Genomic DNA, 18,433 nt, shown 5'->3' with positions numbered 1-18,433 from the left:
TGGGAGGAAATAGCAGAGGTACTTGATGAAAACTTTACTTCAGTAATCACTATGGAAAAGGATCTTGGTGATTGTAGTGATGACTTTCAGCAGACTGAAAAGCTTGAGCATGTAGATATTAACATGGAGCTTTTGCAAAGCATCAAGTTGGATAAGTAGCCGGGACCGGATGAGATGTACCCCAGGCTACTGTGAGGGGCGAGGGAGGAGATTGCTGAGCCTCTGGTGATGATCTTTGCATCATCAATGGGGACGGGAGAGGTTCCGGAAGATTGGAGGGTTGCGAATGTTGTTCCTTTGTTCAAGAAAGGGAGTAGAGATAGCCCAGAAAATTATAGACCAGTGAGTCTTACTTCAGTGGCTGGTAAGTTGATGGAGAAGATTCTGAGAGGCAGGATTATGAATTTTTTGAGGATGTGACTTAACACATTGATGAAGGAAGAGCAGTAGATGTAGTGTACATGGATTTCAACAAGGCATTTGATAAGGTACCTGTATACAAGGCTTATTGAGAAAGTAAAGAGGCATGGGAACCAAGGGGATATTGCTTTGTGGATCCAGAACTGGCTTGCCCACAGAAGGCAAAGAGTGGTTGTAGACACATTCTGCATGGAGGCCAGAGATCAGTGGTGTGCCTCAGGGATCTGTTCTGGGACTCTGACTCTTTGTGATTTTTATAAATGACCTGGATGAGGAAGTGGAGGGGTGGGTTAGTATGTTTGCTGATGACACAAAGGTTGGAGGTGTTGTGGATAGTGGAGAGCTGTCAGAGGTTACAGTGGGACACTGATAGGATGCAAAACTAGGCTGAGAAGTGGCAGATGGAGTTCAACCCAGATAAGTGTGAAGTGGTTCATTTTGGTAGGTAAATGTGATGGCAGAATATAGTATTAATGGTAAGACTCTTGGTAGTGTGGAGGATCAGAGGGATCTTGGGGTCCGAGTCCATAGGACGCTCAAAGCAGCTGCGTAGGTTGACTCTGTGGTTAAGAAGGCATATGGTGTATTGGCCTTAATCAATTGTGGAATTTAGGAGCTGAGAGGTAATGTTACAGCTATATAGGACCCTGGTCAGATCCCACTTGGAGTACTGTGCTCAGTTTTGGTTGCCTCACTACGGGAAAGATGTAGAAGCCATAGAAAGGGTGCAGAGGAGATTTACAAGGATGTTGCCTGGATTGGGGAGCATGCCTTATGAAAACAGATTGAGTGAACTCGGCCTTTTCTCCTTGAGCAATGGAGGATGACAGGTGACCTGACAGAGGTGTATAAGATGATAAGCATTGATCGTGTGGATAGTCAGGGGCTTTTTCCCCAAGGCTGAAATGGTTGCCACAAGAGGACACAGGTTTAAGGTATTGGGCAGTAGGTACAGAGGAGAAGTCAGAGGTAAGTTTTTTACTCAGGGAGTGGTGAGTGCGTGGAATGGGCTGCTGGTGACAGTGGTGGAGGCGGATACAATAGGGTCTTTTAAGAGACTTTTAGATAGGTACATGGAGCTTAGAACAATAGAGGGCTATAAGTAAACCTAGTAATTTCTAAGATAGGGACATGTTCGGCACAACTTTGTGGGCCGAAGGGCCTGTATTGTGCTGTAGGTTTTCTATGTTTCTATGTTAACCTCCATTGGAATCCTGAAATGGGCTGGAATTTTGGACATGGAACTATAAATGACTGAAGTACATGCAGTGCTGGTAAAGCTGTTGAGATTTCTTAACAGTTTAATAATAAGACCTACAGGTCTCTTGCTTCAAAATGCCAACTGTCCATTATGCGCCTCAGTTGGTTGCATATTTTATGAAAGTCCAAAAGCTGGCTGTCAGGCTACTGAAATACAAGCTGAAATGGGAGATTACTCATCTGGCATGAGTGCATCTCCATTAAAATAGGGGCCATTCTTTGGTGAACCAGGGCAAAAAATACGTGCTTGACATCCCAATTCAACAGGTTCTAGAATTCAGCAGTTTTGTTGTTGTTGTTCATTTGCTTGTTGTGTTCTGTTGTGTATTGTGGACATGTTGGCACTGGAATGTACGGTGGTGTGCCTCCAGCACATCCTCAGATGTTAACACAAATGCTGCAATTCACTGTATGCTTCAATGTATATGTGATAAATAAATTTGAATCTGAATCATAGCCTTAGGCATTGAGCCACTTGTTGCTGTTGTCCTGGCTGGCAGCTGTTAACTCTGGACACATTGGATATTCCATGTCAAGTTCACCTGTCTATGGGGACAATTAAATCTCTTAAAAAATCTATGCAATGTTGCCCTTGTCCTGGTTGGCAGCTGATAACTCTGGCCACACTGCACATTCCATGTCAAGTCCACCTGTCTGGAAGACAATTGAATGTTTTACTTATTCTATGCAGAAAGGCCCTCATCTAATTATTGACTTAAAGTTCTTTCAGACAGCGGGCATCTTTTGAGGTAATTACCTCAAAAATAAACATAAAACCATGTTTCGAAAACAATCTACCAGTGTAATTGCTTCACTTACACTGTTGTTTAAAGGTGAACTAGCTCCCAATTAATTTTCCTGGATGAGATTCCTGTGTTGTCAACCCGAATCTGTCTGCTTTCATAAGATTTCAGTTTCCAACAATTAGTATTCAATTTTATGTTGTGACAATGTATTGTACAATAATCTTTCTGCTCTGTCCCATCAAAAGCTCCCCGAGGTATCTAGAACACTGATACGATACAGTAAAGCTACCCCTGCAGCTTTCCATCAATCCCTTATGGTGTAGCTAAAGCCAGGATTAAAGACTGCCTCCCATCTCACTAAACATTTAACAACAGATACAGTAAAACTCCCTCAATTTTGTATCGCTAACCACTGTCATCAACAGCACCCACGAACAAATAAAGACAAATAATCAAGGAAGAAAATGCTATCCTCCACTTGTTTTGGACAGGGGAACCCAGATTTGGGTTGTATTCTCTGGAGTGGCAGAGGCTGAGTGGAGACCTGATAAATATTATAAGATGATGAGAGACATCGATGGCATAGGTAGCTGGCATTGTTTTCTTAGGGTCAAAATGTCTAAGGGCATACATTGAAAGTGAGAAGGTATAAATTTAAAGGAGCTGTGCAAGGCAAGTTTTTTTTTAGAGAGGTGGGTGCAGGGATGGTTTTGCAGGCAAATGCAATAAAGGTGTTTAAGAGGTTCTTAGGTAGACTCATGAATGTGCAGAGAATGGAGAGACATAGACATTATTTAGACAGAAGGGATTCATTTATTTAGCCATTTAATATGTAGTTTAATTAGCTAGGCACAAAACTGTGGGCCGAAGGGCCTGTACCTGTGCTTCCTGTTCTTCAAAAGAATTTGCAAGAACAAGTATTTTCAGGGAAATGTCAAAACAACAAACGTGGGATTAAATTACTAATGTAGAATCAGTAGCTTGAACACAATGTCTTGTGCTACTCTTCTGTAATTCTGCACCCCACCTTTCTCACCTATCACAACCTCCTCACATGCAATAATTCATAAACAGCCAAACACAGCTAATTTTGCTCTGCCTCCCGAAGGCTGAAGATTAGGAGGTGCCCTAGTGAAATTTTCCTGTCTACTGTTAACAGAGAATTCCTGCATATAGAAAATAAGTAACAAGATGCTGAAAAAGATAATTTCAATCGAGTTACCATCTTTCATAAAGAGAGGAGAAGCAGAAAAAAACTGGTGACTAAAATTGGCTTATCCTTAGTAATAAGCTGCGTTTTATCAAGGTGGGAGATGACTGTGTGAGGAAATTAATCACTTTCCAACAATGAGCACAGTATTACTATCGGGTTTGGGAATATCTACAGTAAATTTATCAGCCTTTTTTCATCTTAAATGTACTTGCATATTTGAAAAATTGTTGGATGTTGCCACTTCAAGAGGGATGAAGGTAATGTTAATTCGTAGAGTCACTGTGGTGTTTTTTGCATTATCTGTGGATGTACCAAAAAGCCAGCTTCCAAAATACTTCTTATGTGCTCTTATATAAGCTGCTTTATATACTAAGACTGAACATTATCCTTGTGTTGAATATTCACAAGAAGATCTAGTGTTTCAATTAACTATTGAAATTTACATTAACTACTCACATTAGCTACAGTGTAAGGAATAACTAGTTACTTCATTTATTTGGCATCATAATATATAGTGGCCATTGTATTTAGGTACACCTGCTTGTCAATGTGAATATCTAATCAGCCAATCCGGTGGCAGCAACTCAGTGCATAAAAGCATGCAGGTGTGGTCAAGAGGTTCAGAAGTTGTTTAGACCAAACATCAAAATGGGGAAGAAATGTGATCTAAGTGACTTTGACCATGGAATGATTGTTGGTGCCTGACAGGGTGGGTTAGAGCATCTTGGAAACTGCTGATCTCCCAGGATTTCCATGCACAACAGTCTCTAGAGTTTCCAGAGAATGGTGCCCAAGACAAAATAGCAGTGTGGGCAAAAACACCTTGTTAACGAGAGAGGTCTGAGGAGAATGGCCACACTGGTTCAAGCTGAGAGAAAGGTGACAGTAACTAAAATAAATACGCATTACAATAGTGAAGTGCAGAAGGGCATCTCTGAACACACATGTCAAACCTTAAAGTGGATGGGCTACACGAGTGGATGGCATACACTCAGTGGCCACTTTATTACAGCAACACACACAAAATGCTGGAGGATCTCAGCAGACCATGTAGCACCTATGGAAAAAAGTACAGATGATGTTTCGGACTGAAACCCTTCAGCAGGCCCAAAACGTCAACTCTACTTTTTCCCATAGATCCTACCTGGCCTTCTGAGGTCCTGCAGCATTCTGTGTGTGGCTCGGATTTCCAGCATCTGCAGATTTTCTCGTTAGCCACTTTATTAGATAACGAAGGTATGCGTTCAACAGTCATGCTTAATTCTAAATCCACAGGAATGCATGTTTCGACATGCCTCATTCTAACCAGGTCCCATTTCCAATTTCAATCCCAGCCTTTTCAGATAACCACGGCTTTACACTAGTAACACAGAGGAAGTGATTCAGAATAAAATGGTAATGGTGACAAAGTTCATTTCAGTTTTACCTCTCAGCCAAATAGTGAAGCAGCTCTTTGCCTTCACAGAGTTCTTGGATCATTATCAGGTATCTGGGTGTAATGTAGGCACAATGAGTCTCTACAATGTTGCTGTGGTGAAGCTTCTTCAGGGTCTCATATTCCTTCAGGACAAATGGCTTCCTTCCTTTCTTGTATGGAGTGATTTTAGCTGCAAATGATTTTCCAGTGGAGTTTTCAATACATTTCTTTATGATGCTGAAGCGCCCTCTTAATAAAAAATCAAACAAAAGGATGAAAAGTACAGCAGCTTTGTAAATTTAATTCCTGTTATTGTTGGATGTTAATCTGAGAATGCACTATGTTACCACCCTCTAGTATAATTCCACGTTTCTTCAATATGTCTCTTAAGCCCTTGAATTACCTCAGAACAATTTCTTCTCTGTCACCAGTTGTCTAACAAAAATCCTTTCGTGGATGCATTTGGTTTCACTCCAGTAAAGGTAAGGCAGTAGAGCTCCAATAGAATACCCGTACATTATCTTTGCTCCACCAAACTACCATCAGCTTTTATTTAACTTTTTATATCGACCAGCAGGGAGGAGGTGCAGGAGCCTGAAAACACACACTCAGTGTTTTAGGAACAGCTTCTTCCCCTCTATCTGCATATTTCTGAATGATCCATGAACCCAAGAACACTACCTCACTATTTTTGCACTATTTATTTATTTTTTCAATATATATTTCTTATTGTAATTTATAGTATAATTTATGTATTGCACTGTACTTCTGCAGCAAAACAACAAATTTCATGACATATGAAATTTGTCAGTGATAATAAACCTGATTCTGATTTTGTGTGCAGCATTCTCTTGTCAGGCATTCAGAGTATTTTCTATGCAAGGTAAGCCGCCCAAATGTTAGGTTGATAAAGGACAGATAATTTAGATAATTTTCCTGGTTTTTGTTTTTTAAGAAAATGTTTCACCAAGTCTCCATTTATTGTATCCTGCGATAATCTGATTCTTTTATTACTTAATTACCGAAGGACTGTTAATCCATGGTATATTATCTTCATTTGACATTAGTGATCATAGTTGGAACCTCAATCAAAAGAAATTCAGGCACGGGAAGGGAAACTGACATAGAATATCAACTGTCATATTGAATTGTAAAGCAAAATCAGGGGCCTCTATGGTCCACTCCTAAGTAATGGTTAACTGTTATAGCTCACTTATCGAGTATCATTTTAGTTCAAGATTAACTTTTCACCTATTTGCAAGCTTGGAGATTGTCCTTGCAGCAAGCTTTAGTTTAACTTTTTTTTCCAATTACATGTTGTTGAATAAATGAAACAAACTAAAAGTGCATTGTTAATGTATCCAATAATGAAAAGGCACCTGAGCCTGTATACTATCCTATATGTACAAACTTTGTTGTTGTTGCTTCGTATGATAGGAGTTATCTCCTCACACTTTTAACTGATTTTTGACAATCTGCTCCTCCAGCTCATGGCCGCATCGACAGACTGCGGCAAAGCCGTCTCGCATCTTGGTGAGGGAGCATGTTTGGACCAGGAGGAGGATGTCCTGGGTTGGTGCACAATGGGGCAAACTGGGGTTGTAAGGCACCCCATCGCTATAGTGTTCGCACTGTTTTGGCATCATGGTTTCTGAGTCTATTTGTGACTTTCCAGTTTTTTCTAGTAGCTGTAGTAAAGCCCGGGAGGAGCGAGATGGGGTCGTCCACCAGATCTCTGCCAGGAGGCGTGTTGGCGTGCTAGTATTGGTGCTATTTATTGTGTTCATCATAGGGATCAAGGCTTTTCAAGTTGTAGAAAAGTTTGAGATTTGAGTTGGAAGTTGAGGAGCATTTTTGATGAATTTACAAACTAGAATGTTGTTGGGCATATTTTGGATACATTTGTAGAATTTTGCTGAAGCTACTGTTATGTGGATCTCCAGGGGTCCCATGTCAAAGTAGCACATCCCCTTTAGCAGCGCTCTTGTAAGTTATATACCTGTATGTTAACTGTTTACTTCTCCAAATAAGCTGCCTAATCTACTGTTTTTAATCCTTTAGCAGAATTATTATTAGTGTGATCACTTGAGACGAGTATACCTTCCTAAGGGGTTATTCCCTTAATAATGAACGCCCGTGCGTGATTTTGTTCAATATGGGGAGGCTGATGCACAACAACCATCATATGGTACTTGACAGACCAGGGTCAGGGTCTCATGACATGGAATACAAAATGAGTGGGGTCCCTACACTGTTGCAGCCTTCTTCCGCCTTCACTGCTGTTGTGATGTGTCATCATCATCTATCAGCTCCGCTGCTGAAGTCTTGGTTGGATTACTCTTTGTCTGGAACCTCCCCCGTATTATTATCACAATGGGTGACCTTACCAGGAGCTAATTTATTTTATTCAGAGACACAGCATGGAATAGGCCCTTATGTCCCACTGAGCTACCCACTGATTTTAACATTAGCCCAATCACGGGACAATTCACAATGCAAAATATAAACGTATATGACCAAAACAGAAAGAAGAAAAAAAAAAGATATTATAAAAATTAAAAGGAACATCTATAAACAATGATGATAGTAAAAAAAAACCAGACCCGTAGATCAAAATAAGAAGTTATAACCCAGCTTCATAGGTTAAAACTTAAAGTAAAAAGATATCCTCTCTCCGAAAAATCTTCCACATAACACATAGTTCAAGTTGCACTAGAAGATCGAAATTCTTCAGCAAATTTCTTCACTTCTTCCGGAGTGTTAAAAATTTGCTGACTGTTGTCGTTCAGCTTAATTCTAAGCTTCGCTGGATACATTAAAGCTTGTTTAAGTCCAATCGAGTAAATCTCTGCCATCACTGGTTTAAAAGCGATTCTGGCTCTCATTACCTCGTAGGAGTAATCCTCAACAATTCGAAATTTGTTGGTATTGTAAGAAATCATACCTTTTTTACGAGCTAATCGAATTAAAAGCTCTTTCTCACGAGGATAATGAAGGCGAACAATCACTGCTAGTGGTTTATCAGTCGTAGACGAAAACCTCGCAACTCTGTGAGCACGGTCGATAACAGGTTTAGTTTGCAAACCTTCATCACCGAAAATTTCCCACAGTAATTTAGAGAAAAATTCAGTTAAATCACTGGACTCAACTCTTTCGGGAAACCCGATAATTCGCAAATTCTGTCTGCGAGATCGATTTTCGAGATCAGTAATTTTAAACTTATACTGATCTACAGTTTTAAGAGTCGATTGTACCTTCTTATCCAACACTTCAATTGTACGTACTTTTTCAACAATTAATTTTTCAAGAGTCGCCAACTTATCTTCATGCCGCTGAATATCCGATGCCTGCGACTTAGTATCAAGCGATCTAACAACTCCTTCAAGTTCAGACATTTTCGTGGTAAGCTTGTTTTCCAAACTTGCCATTTTACTTTCCAGCTTGTTTTCCAAACTTGCCATTTTACTTTCCAGCCTGTTTTCCAAACTTGCCATTTTACTTTCCATCTTGCTTTCCAAACTTGCAAGTTTAGTGTCCAGAAGATTAGAAATTGCATCAATAGATAAAGGCTCCTTAGACGATTTCTTACTTGTAGCCATTTTAAGTTCGACAGAGTTAGATCAAATATAGTTATAGGGAAAAAAAAGTCAATCGAAAATATCAACTCATTTGATTAAATTTGAAAAGATTTGATTAAAGGGTGATTATAGTTAAAAAAGTAAAGAGCACCTAAAAGGCAGGTGTTTACGTCGCCATCTTGAAACTCCTCCCCCGCACAATTCACAATGATCAGTCAACCCACCAACTGGTGTGTCATTGGACAGTGGGAGGAAATCGGAGCACCCAGAAGAAACCCACGTGCACGTAGGAAAAGAACGTACAAGATTGTTTATAGAGGAGGCCAGAATTGAAGTCCAATGCCCTAAGCTGTAATAGTGTCATGCTAACTGCTAACTACTGTGGCACATAGATGGCATTGCTCTTGGGATCTCAGAAACTCACAAGCCTTTCCACCACAAGGTGACAATCCTTCTCTTAGCCTCTGTACCCTTTTGTTAAAAGTACAATCCAACTTATCAATATATTAGGGCCAATACATGTACCTGTTTCTCTCTGCTAAAAATGTGTATGTCTGTTTCATCGATGCTGGCTTCTCACCATGCACACTGTGTGACTGTACTTCTAATCAGAGAAAAGAAAGCAAAAACCAGAATTAGAAAACTAAAATATGGAATGAAAAAACATTTTGGTAAAACACTCTGAATGTTAATTCCAAATTAAAACATGTAACAGAAAACCTACAGTTGATTCTTCCCCCTGCCATTTCTAAATATGATTCATTTCAACAATACATATTGCCCCCACTTTCTTATTCCGGTTCCTGCCCCTTCCATTTCAATTCCGCATGAAGGGCCCCAGCCTGAAACGTCAACTGTTTATTCCACTCCATAGATACTGCCTGATTTGTTGAGTTCCTCCAGCAGTTTGTATGTATTGTTCAACATTTCCAGCATCTGCAGAATCCCTTGTGTTCATGATCCAATTCATTCCCTCTTTGATAAATAATCCCTATCTTTTATAGAGCCATAGTGTAATACAACACCACACACAGAAACAGGCCATTTAGCCCATCTAGTCCATGCCAAACTATTGTGCCAGAAAACATACAGCATGCTACAAGCCCTTCGGCCCACAAAGCTGTGCCGAACATGTCCCTACCTTAGAACTACCTAGGCTTTATCCATAACCCTGTATTTTTCTAACCTCCATGTTGCCATCCAGGAGTCTCTTAAAAGACCCTATCGTTTCCGCCTCCACTAACGCCGCCGGCAGCCCATTCCACGCACTCACCACTGTTTGCGTAAAAAACTTACCCCTGACATCTCCTCTGTACCTACTTTCAAGCAGCTTAAAACTATACTCTCTCGTGCCAGCCATTTCAGCCCTGGGGAAAAGCTTCTGACTATCCACACGATCAATGCCTCTCATTATCTTATACACCTCTATCAGGTCACCTCTAATCCTCTGTCGCTCCAAGGAGAAAAGGCCGAGTTCACTCAACCTATTCTCTTAAGGCATGCTCCCCAATCCAGGCAACATCCTTGTAACTCTCTGCACCCTTTCCATGATTTTCACATTCTTCCTGTAGTGAGGCGACTAGAACTGAGCACAGTACTCCAAGTGGGGTCTGACCAGGTTCCTATATAGCTGCAACATTACCTCTTGGCTGTTAAACTCAATCCCACGATTGATGAAGGCCAATGCACCATATGCCTTCTTAACCACAAAGTCAACTTGCGTAGCAGCTTTGAGTGCCCTACGGACTCGGACCCCAAGACCCCTCTGATCCTCCACACTTACCAAGAATCTTACCATTAATGCTATACCCTGCCATCATATTTGACCTACCATAATGAACCACTTCACACTTATCTGGGTTGAACTCCATCTGCCATTTCTCAGCCCTCTGACAGCCCTCCACACTATTCACAACACCCCCAACCTTTGTGACATCAGCAAATTCACTAACACATCCCTCCACTTCCCCATCTAGGTCACATAAAAAATCACGAAGAGTAGGGGTCCCAGAACAGATCCCTGAGGCACACCACTGGTTACCGGTCTCCATGCAGAATATGACCTGTCTACAACCACTCTTGCCTTCTGTGGGCAAGCCAGTTCTGGATCCACAAAGCAATGTCCCCTTTCTCAATAAGCCTTGCATGGGGTACCTTATCAAATGCCTTGCTAAAATCCATATACACTACATCTATGGCTCTTCCGTCATCAATGTGCTTAGTCACATCCTCAAAAAATTCAATCAGGCTCGTAAGGCATGACCTGCCTTTGACAAAGCCATGCTGACTATTCTTAATCTTATTATGCCTCTCCAAATGTTCATAAATCCTGCTTCTCAGGATCTTCTCCATCAACTTACCAACCACTGAAGTAAGACTCACTGGCCTATAATTTCCTGGGCTATCCCTACTCCCTTTCTTGAATAAAGGAACAACATCCGCAACCCTCCAATCCTCTGGAACCTCTCCTGTCCTCATTGATGATGCAAAGATCATCGCTGTCTAGTCCTTTCGACTTGTGCCTAGACCATAACCCTCCATACCCCTGCCATCCATATACTATATCAAATTTTCCTGAAATGTTGAAATCGACCCTGCATCCACCACTTCTACTGGCAGTTCTTCCCACACTCTCATCACTCTCTGAATAAAGAAGTTCTCCCTTAGGTTTTCCTTAAATATTTCACCTTTCCTCCTTAACCCATGAACTCTGGTTCTAGTCTCATCCACCCTGCTTACATAAACCCTATCTATATTCTTCACAATTTTGTATAACTCTATCAAATCACCCTCTCATTCTCCTACACTTCTAACCTATTCAATTTTTTCCCTATAACTCAGGTTCTCATGTCCTGGCAACATCCTTGTAAATTTTCTCTGTACCCTTTCAATATTATTGATATCCTTCGTGTAAGTAGGTGACCAGAACTGGACACAATACTCCAAATTAGGCCTTGCCAATGTTTTATACAACTTCAACATAACATTCCCAACTCCTGTACTCAATACTTTGATTTAGAAGACTAACATACCAAAAGCTCTCTTTATGACCCCATCTACCTGTGACACCATTTCCAAGGAATTATGGATTTGTATTCCTAGATCCTTCTAGAAATAGTGCAGTTGCTCCCTGCTCTTTTATCTATCCCGTTAACAGTGAGCAGCCAAATAGATTTGCCATTGCTCGTAGTTTAATGGCACAAATCTTAATCAGTTCAGATATGTTTACTTAACCTTCTCTATTTCTCTCTGACATTTTGACCCTGGATGGAGATACATTAATGGGAGATAAATATGAATATAAAGAACTTTTAGAATTTTTTCTCAGATTGTTGCTGGCAAGATTAATGTTTATTCCCTTCCCTACTGTCCTAGAACTGAGGAGATGGCTGAGGGTTAATAGTGTTAATGGGTCAGGTATCACAGATAGACCAGACTAGGGAAGAATGTAGAATGTCCTTTTCTAAAGAACATTGGTGCTATATTTAAGTTTTTGACCTATTCCAGCTTAAAACAAAACATTTGCCCAAATTCCTCTGATTATTATTGGAATTGATTTATTATTGTCATATGTACCAAGATACAAGGAAAAGCTTGTCTTACATACTGTTCATACAGATCAAATTATTTTAGATGGAATTCAAGCAGAAATTGACCATAAATTCATGTGTGTAGAAGAAGACTTAGGTCGTAACCTTGTGTTGAGAATAATTGCAGCGGGGGCGTTATTGCCACTGCTTGTGGTTTGATGGTCAGAAAGTCAGGGATCCAGTTTCAGAGGATAGAAGGCAGAACTGTATAGAAGCCCATGGTATTACAGGAATGTTACTAACATGGTTAGAAAATTGTCTGATTGGTAGGAGGCAGCGAGTGGGAATAAAAGGATCCTTTTCTGGTTGGCTGCCAGGAACTAGTGGTGTTCTGCAGGGATCAGTGTTGCAACCATTTTTTTAATGCTGTATATAAGTAATTTAGATGATGGAATAGATGGCTTTGTTGCCAAGTTTTCAGATGATATGAAGATTGGTGGAGGGGAAGATAGTGTTGAGGAACCAGGTAGGGTGCAGAAGGACTTAGACAGATTAACAGAATGGGCAAGAAAGTGACAAATGAAATATAGTGTTAGAAAATGCATGGTCATGCACTTTGGTAGTAGAAGTAAATGTGCGGACTATTTTCTAAATGGGGAGAAAATCCAGGTATCTGAAATGCAGAGGGACTCGGGATTCCTTGAGCAGAACACCTTGAAGGTTAACTTGCAGGCTAAGTCGGTGGTGAAGAAGTATGTTAGCATTCATTTCAAGAGGTCTAGAATACAAGAGCAAGGATGTGATGCTGAGGCTTTATAAGGCACTGGTGAGGCCTTGAGTATTGTGAACAGTTTTGGACCCCTCATCTTAGGTAAGATGTGCTGGCATTGGACAGCGTGCAAAGGAGGTTCACAAGGATGATTCCAGGAATGAAAGGGTGATCATACAAGGAACATTTGATGGCTCTGGGCCTGTAGTTGCTGGAATTCAGAAGGATGGGGTGGGGGGGGGGGATCTCATTGAAACCTTTCAAATGTTGAAAGGCCTAGACAGAGTAGATGTGGAAAGGATGTTTCCCATGGTGGGAGAGTCTAGGACAAGAGGGCACAACCTCAGGATAGAGGGGCAGCCATTCAAAACAGATGCGGAGAAATTTGTTTAGCTAAAGGGTGGTGAATTTGTTGCCACATGCAGCTGTGGAGGCCAGGTCGTTGGGTGTATTTAAGACAGAGATTGATAAGTTCTTCACTGGACATGGTATTAAAGGTTACGGGGAGAAGGCTGGGAACTGGGGTTGAGGAGGAGATAGAAAAAAGGGTCAGCCATGATTGAATGGCAGAGCAGACTTGATGGGCCAGATGGCCTAATTCTGCTCCTTTGTCTTATGGTCTAACTGTGGTCAACAAACAATAGTTTTCTGTATGTGTTTTTACTGTTCAGAGATGAGTATAGGGCCAGGGAGAGGGCATCCACCATAGACTTATTTACTTATCAATTTATTTAATTGTTAATTGCTTTAAGAAGAAATTAATTCTACTCTTGTGCTAAAGAAAATTATCCCACTGTGCCTTAAGTCCTTTACTTGGATTGACTCTGAGCTAATGCAGAGATAGAGGTCTAGAAATTTAAATTAGATAGAAAGTGTGAAACCATGGATCCTCATCCTGCTAAGTAGAGAAATAGATTATATACTAGAACACACAAAGTAATAGAAAGAGACAAAAATATCAGCTGTGTTAGCGCTAGGGAGTTTGGGCCATTAATTCTCACTACATCATTGTGTGAAGGTACCAAATATAATCTGATAACTCCCCCAGTTCCTGTCCATCTGAGATTAGTCATCAACAAAATCTGTAGGCCTTCTGGCTGTATGGACTGGTGTTTGTAAACAAGCCATTTTTATGCATTTCAGAATATGTGACTGCTTAATACACTGCAGCTACTCACCACAAACTGCAATTTCTCTGCACAAAATCAGTGCCAATATATTCACCATTATTTTTGTCACTGTGGAACCTAAGTTGGGAAGAACTTGTAGATGTACACTGAGAGAAGTGTTGAGTGCTGCTACTCTTCTAGATGTAATAGAATTCAATTTCAAATAAAAACTTAAACTGAATTGGAACTGAATTCAAGATCAATGACTTTTACCATAAGTTACTAAGATAATCTGGCAAAGAATTCCAAAGGAACTTCAACAGAGAACAGTACAGATCCTTCGGCCATAATGTTGTGCTGGTCTTTTAATTTAAAACATATGTCATTAAATTATGTTTCTTGGCAGGGTTCGATACAGTTTTATTTTCTCCATAATAAGGCTATGCAAACTAGAAAGAGTTATGAGGTTTACCTGTCTCTCCAATGATAACTTTTACAGATGGGTGACTAAATGGTCCTTTTCCTGCTTTGTTGACATACGCAACTCTATACAAATAAGCTTCTCCCTTATGCACGTTACTGGCATAAAAACAAGATTCAGAAAGATCTGATGCAATAGTTTTCCAATCTTCATCTGAAAAAATCATAAATGTTGGACAAAGAAATAATTGACAATGCAAGAAATTTAATTGGATGTTATTAGAGAAAATAGTTTTGGCATATAGTAAAATATAATGTAAATGCTTATTGGGTCTAATAGCATTATCTTCCACCGAGAACCTCTTAGGGATTAGTAGGTTAAGATAATGATTAGATTTATTTGTCACATGTCTACCAAAACATAGAATTAAAGGCGTCATTTTGTATCAACAACCATCTCATTTGGGATATGCTGGGTGCAGATTGCAAGAGTCGCCATGCCTTTGGCACCAACATAGCATGACCACAACTTACTAACCCTAACCTGTACAGTGCCTTTAAAATGTATTCACTCCCTTTGGAAGTTTTCATGTTTTATTGTTTTACAACTTAAATCACAGTGGATTTAATTTGGCTTTTTTGACACTGATCAACAGAAAAAGACTCTTTCGTGTCAAGAGATAAAACCGATCTCTACAAAGTGATCAAAATAAGTTACAAATATAAAACACAAAATAATTGATTGTGTTCACCTCCTTTAATAGCACACACCAAATCATCACTGGTGCAGCCAACTGGTTTTAGAAGTCACATAATTAGTTAAATGGAGATCTGTTTTTGGAAATGTGTGTGCAGTCAAGGTGTTTTAATTGATTGTAGTAAAAATACTCCTGTATCTGGAAGGTTCAGCTGCTGGAGAGTCAGTATCCTGGTAAAGACTAGACCATGAATACAAAAGAACACTAAACAACAGCATGAAAAGGTTATTGAAAAGCACAAGTCAGAAGATGGATACAAGAAAATTTCCAAGTCACTGAATATCACTTGTAGTACAGTTAAGTCAATCATCAAGAGATGGAAAGAATATGACACAACTGTAAATCTGCCTAGAGCAGCCGTCCTCAAAAACTGAGTGACTGTGCAAGAAGGGGACTAGTGAGGGAGGCCACCGAGAGACTTATGACAACTCTGGAGGAGTTACATGCTTCAGTGGCTGAGATGGAAGTGGCTGCACATACAACAACTGTTGCCCGGGTGCTTCACCAGTCGCAGCTTTATGGGAAAGTGACAAAGAGAAAGCCACTGTTGAAAAAAAACTCACATGAAATCTCAGCTAAAATTTGCCAGAAGGCAGGCAGGAGACTGAAGTAAACTGGAAGAAGGTTCTATGGTCTGATGAAAACAAAATTGAGCTTTTTAGCCATCAGACTAAATGCTATCTTTGGCATACCCACACATCTTCAAGAACACATAATCCCTGTTATGAAGCATGGTAGTGGCTGCATCATGCCATGCAGATGTCTCACTGCAGCAGGTCCTGCAAGCTTGTGAAGGCAGGGAGTAAAATGAATGTAGCAAAATACAGGGAAATCCTGGAACAAAACCTGATGCAGTCTGCAAGAGAACTGCAACATGGGGGAAGATCCGTTTTCCACCAAGACAATGATCATAAGACCAAAAGACATTGGAGCAAAATTAGGCCATTCAGACCATCAAGTCTGCTCTGCCATTCCATCATGGCTGATACCGGATCCCACTTAACCCCTTACACCTGCCTTCTCATCGAATCCATTGATGCCCTGACTGATCAGGAAACGACCAACTTCTGCCTTAGGTATATGCACGGACTTGGCCTCCACTATAGTCTGTGGCAGAGCATTCCACAGATTCACTACCCCCTGACTAAAATAATTCTTCCTTACTTCTGTTCTAAAGGATCTCCCCTCAATTTTGAGGCTGTGCCTTCTAGTTCTGGATACCCCACCATAGGAAACATCCTCTCCATATCCATCCTATCTAGTCCTTTCATCATTTTTCAATGAGGTTTCAAAGAGATTCCCTCCACCCCACATTCTTCTAAGTCCAGTGCGTATATGCCCAAAGCTGCCAAATGCTCCTTGTATGTTAACCCCTTCATTCCTGAATCATCCTTGTGAACCTCCTGTGGACTTCACCAATGACAAAGCACTCTTTCTGAGATATGGGGCCCAAAACTGTTGACAATAGTGCAGCCTGACTAGTGTTTTATCTCCTTGCTTTGATATACTATGCCCCTTGAAATAAATACCAACATTGCATTACAACAGACTCAACCTGTAAATTAAACTTCTGGGAGTCTTGCATGAGGACTCTTAAGTCCCTCTGTACTTATGATGTTTGATGGTTCTCCCATTTAGATAATAGTCTGCACTATTGTTCCTTTTACTGAAATGCATTGTCATACATTTCCCGACACTGAATTCCATCTGCCACTTTTTTGCCCATTCTTCCAATTTGTCTTCCTCAGCACTATCTACCCCTCCACCTTATCTTCGTATTTCATATCATTGCAAACTTTGCCATTTGATCACTTATAAACATTGTGAAAAGCAGAAGTTCCAATACTGACCCCTGAGGAACACCAGCAGTCATCTAGAAAAGGCCCCTTTTAATCCCATTCACTGCCTCCTGCCTGCTGGCCATTCTGCTATCCATGCCAGTATCTTTCCTGTAATGCTATCGGATTTTATCTTGTTGAGCACTCACATGTGGCACCTTATTAAGTGCCTTCTGAATATCCAAGTAAATGATATCCACTGTCTCTCCTTTGTCAACCCTGCTTGTCACTTCCTCAAATAACTCTTAACGGATTAGTCAGGAAAGATTTCCCTTTACAGAAACCATGCTGACTTTGACTTATTTTATCATTAGTCTCCAAGTCTCTCGAAACCTCATCCTTAATAATAGACTCCAACACTTGCCCAACCACTGAGGTTAGGCTAACTGGCGTATAATTTCTTTTGCTTTCCTCCCTTCTTAAAGAGTGGAGTGACGTTTGCAATCTTTCAGTCCTTCAGGACAATCCCAGAATCAAGTGGTTCTTGTAAGATCATGACAAAAGCATCCATGGTCTCTTTAGCAACCTCTCTCAAGGCTCTGGGATGTCATGCATCTGCTGCAGGTGACTTAGCCACCTTAAGACCTTTGAGCTTGCCTAGCACTTCCTTTTTTTATAGCATTGGCACTCACTCCTGCTCACGGACCTCCAGCAAACTGCTAGTGTCTTCCATAGTGAAGATAGATGCAAAGTACTCATTAAGTTATCTGCCGTTTCTTTGTCCCCCATTACTATCTCACCAGCATCAGTTTCCAGTGGTACAATATCAACTCTCACCTCTCTTTTACTCTTTATATAACTGAAAAAAATTTTGGTATCCTGCCCTCATATTTCATTATGAATTCAGTCATATTATGATCATTGGCTCCTAGTGGTTCCTTCATGTTAAACTCCCTTGTAAAATCTGGGTTATTACACAACACCTAATCTAAGATAGCTTTTCCCCTAGTAGGCTCAAGTACAAGCTACTCTAAAAAAGCCATGGTAGGTATTCTTGCAATCTGACAACAAACTGATTTTCCCTTTCATACTGAAGTCCCCCGTTACAACTGTGTCATTACATGGCTTTTCCAGCTCCCTTTGCAGTCTCAACCCCACATCCTAGCTACGAATTGGAGGCCTATATACGATTCCCATAATAATTTTTTAACCCTTGCAATTTCTTAACTCCACCCACAAAGATTCACCATTCTCTGACCCTATGTCACGTCCTTCTAAAGATGTAATTCCATCTCTTTCCAACACAGCCACACCACGCCCATGCCTGTCCTTTGATACAAAGTACTGGATATCCTTTGATGTTAAGCTCCCAACTATGGCCTTTTTTCAGCCATAACTCAGTAATGCCCACAACATCAATGACCCCAAGTCAAAG

At 40.5% G+C, this 18,433-nt stretch overlaps 1 protein-coding gene across 1 annotated transcript in view; it reads right to left on the bottom strand.

Annotated features, from left to right (window-relative positions):
* obscnb (obscurin, cytoskeletal calmodulin and titin-interacting RhoGEF b) overlaps positions 1-18,433 on the bottom strand; it is a 533,110-nt gene that overhangs the window by 9,489 nt on the left and 505,188 nt on the right. Inside the window, 3 exon segments of the mRNA XM_059971780.1 lie at positions 5,066-5,305; positions 9,160-9,238; positions 14,515-14,676. Coding sequence (XP_059827763.1) covers positions 5,066-5,305; positions 9,160-9,238; positions 14,515-14,676 — 481 coding nt within the window.

Source organism: Hypanus sabinus, chromosome 6, assembly GCF_030144855.1.
Source record: "Hypanus sabinus isolate sHypSab1 chromosome 6, sHypSab1.hap1, whole genome shotgun sequence".
NCBI lineage: Eukaryota > Metazoa > Chordata > Chondrichthyes > Myliobatiformes > Dasyatidae > Hypanus > Hypanus sabinus.
Note: the sequence above shows the minus strand (reverse complement) of the source record. Positions and strands in the feature narration are given on the sequence as shown.